The sequence below is a fragment of the Schistocerca serialis genome, chromosome 2 (genome assembly GCF_023864345.2).
Source record: "Schistocerca serialis cubense isolate TAMUIC-IGC-003099 chromosome 2, iqSchSeri2.2, whole genome shotgun sequence".
NCBI classification, from domain to species: domain Eukaryota; kingdom Metazoa; phylum Arthropoda; class Insecta; order Orthoptera; family Acrididae; genus Schistocerca; species Schistocerca serialis.
Window position 1 is genome coordinate 246159672 of NC_064639.1, and position 8147 is coordinate 246167818.

At 38.4% G+C, this 8147-nt stretch overlaps 1 protein-coding gene across 1 annotated transcript in view; it reads left to right on the top strand.

Moving 5' to 3' along the window:
* Positions 1-1182, top strand: part of LOC126456991 (PITH domain-containing protein GA19395) — a 68515-nt gene extending 67333 nt beyond the window's left edge. The window contains exon 5 of the mRNA XM_050092954.1: positions 844-1182. Coding sequence (XP_049948911.1) covers positions 844-1054 — 211 coding nt within the window. The 3' untranslated portion in view covers positions 1055-1182. The remainder of the gene's footprint in view (positions 1-843) is intronic.
* Positions 1183-8147: the final 6965 nt, after the last annotated feature.

Sequence of the window (8147 nt, forward strand, 5' to 3'; positions counted from 1 at the left end):
TTTAGAAGTCTGTTCGCAGACAGTCTTCCTTTTAGAATGTTTTTCACTCTAGTGCTGCCCGCCCAGTGATATGAAACCTGTGTATAATAACATACTTTTGTTATTTACGTGATTTTGCTGTTGCGAATTCAATTTGCACGTAATTTCTTTAGTACTAGGTTAATACAAAGTGAACAAGTTTCTGTCTCATAATTTTTATGCCTTTTGTTGGGAACCATGTGTCTTTTGTTATAACAAATAGACACCATCTACATCACAGTTTTGTATTACCAATTACTGCGTTCAATTTTTGCTCTAAATCATCTTCAGGTTTGGTGCTGCAAAGCACAGTTTGTCAACAGTGATGTAAAAGTGTAATATCTGCTAGACCGCATTTTGAAATCAGAGTACAGAGTTTAAATAGTAACTAACATTTTAACTTCATCACAGAAACAAAATTTCTTTCAATATCAGCATGTAATTTAGTCATCCATATTTGTTTCTGTTTTTTTTATTTTTTATTTATTTTTTATTTTAACTTACCTTGCTTCAACAGCAGATAAGCTGGAACTTTGTGGAAGCGTTTCATACAGTAAATGAAATGACTAATTTGACATAGATCTTGTATTTTTAAAACTAGTGAATAATGCAAATGCAACTATCAAGATTGTGAAACTGGATTATTATGTGAGCAAGTTACTTGTTAAGTGAAATTTATTCTTTGTAGCAACTTGATGAGTTGTGCTATGCTCTTAAGGCAAGCATAAAATAAAAGAAAGCGATTGAAATCCATATTCAGGTCTGACAATACTCTAATAATCATAAGAGCTTTTATTAGTTTTAATCTGTTTTTGTGACTTTCAGAGTCGTGAAGTTCTCTTCTGTTCATCATTTAACTCTACATTTCCCAAAGAATTTTGGAAGTGAAACCACAAAAATATACTATATTGGACTAAGAGGAGAGTATTCAGAAGCACACAGGCATGGAGTAACAATATGTACATATGAAGCAAGGCCAAATCCTGCTGACTGCAAGGCTGAGTTACCTGAGACTATGTCTCATGAAGTGCACTGAAGAGATTTTTATTGACTGTGAAGTAATTGTTTTGTTTCATAATAATAAGTATTTATACTTCAATTTATACTTCAGTAAATAAAGTATGCTATGCCTGTTGAAAATAAATGATTTGTTAACATCTTTCATGTTTAAAATTGGAATTACTCCTTTACATAAACATTAATATGCTTATGTTGTGGAAATTAATGTATTTCAAAACAGAAATAAGTGGACCTGTCACAATTTAGTTTCCATAAAATGGCTTCAGTGTGAATGTAGTATGTTCAGAAAGCAAGTGAACAGGAATATATATATCACACACACACACACACACACACACACACACACACACACACACACACACACACACACACAGAGAGAGAGAGAGAGAGAGAGAGAGAGAGAGAGAGAGATACGACTGAATATATGGTTAGAAGAACAAAGCAAAGAAAAGTTTTGCTACCTGGATGTTATTTACATTCCAGTTATTTGTCCTTCCAATGGTGAAAAGTTTGTGTAAATACGAAGTTCCCTGCCACCTTATACCAATCTCTAAGATTGTAAGTAGTTAATCAAGTGCAGACATCGGAAAGGCTCTACATACCAATACAAAATAAATTTATTCACTACACTCAAGTTTAATATGTTTAAGTTTAAATAATGATAGTGGTAGAGACATATGTTGTAATGATGTCCCAGTTTTCCTTTCCCATCAGCAAAACAGTGTGCCTTCTGTTTGTCAAGCCATGTTCTCATGTTGCAGAAGCATTCTTATCCCAAAAGATATCCACAAGAATGTTCTTGCTGAATGTTTGAAATAATTTTTCTGTCTTGCTTTGTATATGAATACAGTTACTCTTTTGACGTTAGGAATGTTTATGCGAACCCCATTTTCTTACATTTATTTGTCAAAAATAGGACCAGCTAAAGAGGTGTCTGCACGGGAGATGTGTAAAATGAAGAACTTTGAATGGGGCATGTGATTGATGTCTTGAAAATGAATTTACTGAAGTGTGATATTCCAACTTGTATGGTGTATGCTATTACAAGTAATACACATTTGGAAACAGTGGATTGAAGAAAGTATGCAGTGACAAATGGTTGCTGGACTACATATAATTGGGTACTGGACCATCCAATGTGTGGCAGCATGGGATAACCGTTATCTTGTTCACAGGGATGTTATAAAGCATATTGCTTTGTCCACAGTGGTGGGATACTGAGAGACCATGAAATCAAGCCAGTGTTGTTGATTCCACCCACCATTCAAACAGCAACAACGTACTGTGCCAGCTAAGCTCTGTGGGTTTAGCATGATAGATAAATGTGAACTTATTGCAAAAAATTGGTACCATTTCGGCATTTTTCGTGGTTAATGTACTTGTATTATAATTTACAGGATTACAATTATCAATAAGTTTCTTCAGCCTCAACGGGTGACTGTGTGGTGTGCAATTTCCAGTCACGGAATAATCGGTGCAATATCCCTTGATGACACAGTGACAACCGAACGGTACGTGAAGGTTTTGGAAGATGATTTCATCCACATTTTCCAAAGTGACCCTGATTTCAACGAGATGTGGTTCATGCCAGACGGAGCTCACCCCTTTGAAGCGGGGGAGTGTTTGGTGTTCTGGAGGAGCACTCTGGGGACCGCCTTCTGGGTCTGAGCTACCCAGAGTACACTGGCATGGGCCTTGATTGGCCACCATATTCTCCGGATCTAAACACATGCTACTGCTTTTTGTGGGGCTGTATTAAAGACAAGGTGTACAGCAATAACCCCAAAACCATTGCTGAGCTGAAAAGAGCCATTCAGGAGCCATTCAGGTCATCGACAGCTTTGATGTTCCAACACTTCAACGGGTCATGCAGAATTTCGCTATTCATCTCTGCCATATCATCGCCAATGATGGCAGGCATATCGAATATGTCATAACCTAAATCCGAATATCTGTAGTGACCTATACATGTTGAATAAAGTGTGTGCACGCCGTAGTTTGTAACTAATTTATGTTTTTTTATATATAGTTCAATAATTGTCGCCCTGTACTTGGGAAACAGATATTTTCTGTGTGAGTGCAATGAGAATATTAATCAGGCTGGAAACAGTATTACCAATTGCGCTACTGCTATGTTCCAGGATGTTAAATCATAAATTCTTAAATGCTCTATGTAAACAGCCAAGTGCTTGAATATAAAGTGTATTATTACATAAAGAAAAAAATAAAACTTTGTAATTGTGAAATTATTTTTGCTGCTAGAACACTTTAATTGAAGAGATTTCTTAACAAGCAGTTGGGAACACTTAATTGGAATTGTGTTACCAACTAAACATTTAATTATTATAATATAGTAGAAAAGAAGTGAAGAATTTTGGGCCAGACACTTGTAGGATAATATCAGCAGCAGCAGAAAATGGTATAATGGGAATAGGATTAATTTCAGAACCAGAATTGTGACAAAATTAGAAATAAAATTCATTAATGTAATTTTTTGCATTTATTCATCATGCTCTGTAGAAGGATTATCATAAGGAGCATGTAACCAGTCAAAGTATTTATTAACAAAAAATCAGTTGTCACAAATTAGTTTTGTGCTCTGCGTTAAAAATAGCAAAGTACTAACCTGCTATGTACTATTTCTATTTACACATTTAAAATGAAGATCATAATATCCTATTTGCATATTTCTACTCTGTCCTGTTTGTGTTAATGCAAGGTAAACTTAACAAAAGAAAATTGCAGAAAAGCCACTATCTTAAAAAAGGTTGTTTCTTCATCCATTACATTAGATACTGCAAGCTTCATATTTACAAACCATTTTGGTATCTGTTAAACAAAATTTATTTATAAGCTATAATAATAGATACTGTTGCACAATGATTATTGGTCTGCCATACACTTCACAGGGATCTGCAGAGTATATAGTATATTGATATCAAGATTTTAAGCAACCACTGTGCTGGACAGCACTTTGAGATCTGTGGCATTGAGTTAACAGCAGGTAGTGAAACAGTTATTGTGCTGTCAATTTGCTGGGCACATGCTGGAAATCTGTATGTTCTCTAAGACACAATGAATCACTCTTATCGCATCTGTGTAGAAAAACTAATTCATTCATTGTAACGGGTGACTTAAATGTGAACTTCTTAACAGATAATATAAATTGAACAGATCCTGACCATCTGATATGCTCTTAAGACTTAATACAAGTGGAAGATGCTCCAACTAGGATAACAATCAGATGAGTACTATAATTCATACCATAATTATAGACAAGATTAGATATAATAATTTAACTGACAAAAATATTCTATGTAGTCTTTCTTAATGTAATGGACTATTCTCACCGTAAATCAAGTAAATATAGAGAGAAAGGTAAATTTCCTTTGGAAGAACTAGAGGATTCAAACCAGACAAACTATGGATAACTTCAATCATCAATTACAGCTTGTTATTGTACAATAATGTTTTTAACAAGACCATACAGTCATCAAAGAACATATTCTTGAAGACAGAAATACAATCAATTAAAAACTATATCGAATTTCATGAAGGAAACAGTAAAAAGTGCAGTTTGTAGAGAAACTATCTTAATAAAAAGTGAGTATAATCTTGTTAGTTATCCAAAAACAGTTTCTGATATATTCAGTGAAAACAGTAACAGAACAATAAGATCATGAGGCTCCATAGATGAAGCCAGGAATTTTCAACACTCTAGAGTACTTTGCAAAGTACAATAGTCACTCTGCAGTTACATCTTATCTAGTAAGTTTTTAAAACTCTGTCACAGCTATGTAAGGATAATCATTTCCAACAATTTTGATGCATCATTTAAAAACTAACAGTTCTGGAAAGGCTCAAATAAGCAATTGTAAAAGCACTGTGTGCAAGTTTTCCAAGGTTTTAGAGAAACTAGTGCATGCCAGGATTGTTAAGCACCTTAGTGAGCGTATTGTCCATCAACAAATGTCAGTTTGGATTGTAGAAAGGGTTGGCAGCAGAAGATGCAATATTTGCATTTGCTGCCAATGTTTTGGAGTCCATTAAAAAGTGTTTGACTGTATCAGTCACCAAATATTTTTACACAAAGGGAAGTATCCAGATATAAGTGCTGCAGGATCAAAGTGACCTTGGTTTTTACATTTACAAAAGAAAGCAGGATGTTGTACTGGCTAGCGGAGAAGGTATCTCAGCAGCATCGGGCTGGGGTATCATCACATGTGGCAGGCCTTAGAGCTCAGTTCTTTTCATTAATTTTTATTAATGCTATACAGTTTGTACAGAATATTGTAAATTCACCATCTTTGCTGATGACACTACTTGCTGATAATTTATTAGACGAACATGAGGTGTCAGTATATAAAGTTTTTATGGTAATTGCAGTATATTGAGGGAATCAGCCGCTGGCTTAAAAAGTTGTCTTGTGCCTTGTTCATACAGTTGTCTATCATCTCCCAAATTTCCACCATCTGGCTACAAGGGTGCACGATCGTTGTGACTCACCATCTCCCAGGACTGGAACAGATAAATCACATTCTATGCCAAGGTTTCAACTACCTCTCTTCATGTCCTAAAATGAGGAATATCGTACCAACTATTCTCCCCACCCCTCCCACAGTGGAATTCTGCCACCCACAGAACCTACGCAGCATCCTTGTCCATCCTTGGTCCTCCCCTACTCCCAAACCCTTGCATCATGGCTCATATCCCTGCAACAGATCCAGATGCAAGACCTGTTCCATACATCCTTCCATTACCATCTACTCCAGTTCAGTCACAGACATTACCTATCCAATCAAACACAGGGCTACCTGTGAAAGCAATCATGTGCTCTACAAATTGAGCTGCAACCACTGTGCTGCTTTCTATGTGGACATGACAAGAAACAGGCTGTCTGTCCACATGAGTGGCCACCAACAAACTGTGGCTACCCAGTTGCTGAATATGCTGACCAACAAAATGTGCTTCACTTCAATGATGGCTTCATAACCTGCGCCATCTGGATCCTTCCCACTAATACCAGCTTTTCTCAACTGTACAGATGGAAACTCCCCATTCAATATATGCCATGTTCCTGAATCCCCTGGCCTCTACCTATGCTAGTGCCTGTCCTTCACCCCCCCTTCAGTGCTTCCATTCCAGCACTACACAGCTTTCTATTCCACCAGAGCATCCACTAGTCTTTTTGCCCCCCCCTCTCCCTTTCCACTCCCCCTCCCCCTCTCCCCTCCACTTATTTCCCTCATCAAACCTACCAGTTGCATCTTGCAGCCATACTCTGTCCCCAGCATGTCCTTGCTTGCTCCCACAAACAGCACTATACCTTCCCCCACCCCTACTGTGCTAACCCTCCCCCTTCCCACCCAAGCCACCTTGTTACTGCACTGCCCGCGGAGTACTTCTCCCATGGAGGCAGTTGTTTCAGTGCAGCCTCAGTGCCCAGAGACAGTGGACAATGTGTGAGAGTTGTGATTGCGTGAATGTGTGTGTTTTCTACTTAGAAGAAGGCCTTTTAGTTGAAAGCTTAAATGTATAGTAGTCTTTTTGTTGCGCCTGTCTGCAGCTCTTCGATGATGATCAGCAGGCATCACACAGATACTACATTCTTGGGTGAAGAGATTGTGATGCAATTGATCTAGGTTCCATTGGAGGTGTTCCATTGGGGCAGCAAAGGGAAGATTTGTAGTGATGTTTGTGATGCTGTCTAATGGCCTGATGGATCATGTGGGGATAAGAAATTTCCTAGCAGATTAAAACTGTGTGCCGGACCGAGACTCAGAACGCGGGACCATTGCCTTTCGCGGGCAAGTGCTCTACCATCTGAGCTACCCAAACACGACTCACACCCGCTTCTCACAACTTTACTTCCATCAGTACTTCATCTCCTACTTTCCAAACGTAACAGGAGCTCTCCTGCGAACCTTGCAGAACCAGCACTCTTGGAAGACAGGGTATTGTGGAGACATGGCTTAGCCACAGCCTGGGGGACGTTTGCCGAATGTCATTCTGGAACCATGTGGGGATAGTTGAGTACCATCTTGGTTGACACAGCCTAGCCAGCTGTCTCCAAAAAGGCAGTGCAGGTCCTAGTGAATTCTCCTTAGGGCACTGACAAGCTATAATTTGCAGGTGATGATCATCAGCTAGTGTTGTTGACTGCAGCCAGCTATCATGATGCAAATATTCATTTCTCGTTGTAGTGGTTGAATGTTTGAATAATGTCATTGTGGTGTACATCAGTTTGATGGGTAGCTTAATGTGCTTACAATCCATAAATTTACAATACACATGTTGTCTGAGCTTGAAATGAGCCTTAAATGCTTGTTTTATGACTGTACAGTATACTTAAGCTGCACTGTCCTGGTCACCATTGGAAACACTGCAGACTGTACTGCACTGTTATTGCAGATAAGCTTTTACCTCCATTACACACGTTCCTGTTTTTAGTCTTCCTGTGATCAAAAGATTATTGAGGAAGAAGTATCTGATAAAAAAAATTACGCAGTTTATAAGGATAATGTTTTTTTGTGCACTCTGTAAATAGTTAATTTCAAAGAATTAAAAGAAGCAAACACTCCACTTTGCTGCAAGTGTAAGATTTGATTTTTTATGGTGCATTGCAACACTACAAAAACCAGATTACTCGTCCAGCGAGCTCATGCTCATTTCTCATGGGTTGGTGTATAGCAAGCGTGGAACTCTCCAGCATGGGACCCTAGAGCCATTGTGGAATTCCTTCTTTCACTGTGCCACAATCCCCCTGTGACAGCCACCCCTCCTCCTACCTCCCCCCTCCCCACTACTTCCCCATAGGGGCTAAAATCTATTGTGAGCATGTACTTTGAGGACATGGGCCATGAGACATTGAAGTACTGTTTTTGTTTCAGTACTGCAAATCTAATCTCTGACTGTCCTGTATACTTTCCTCAGGGACACAATCAGTCAAGATTGGGTATGGACAGAGTGAACGTAAGTTTCTGAGCAGGGCACTGCTAAGTGCTGCAAAATAACGTGACACCTTAAACTTTGGGTATGTTTCAGTAACCACTGTGGAGTGGTATGCTGGGAGTTAACAATATTATGAAAATCATTACATGTAGAAGACT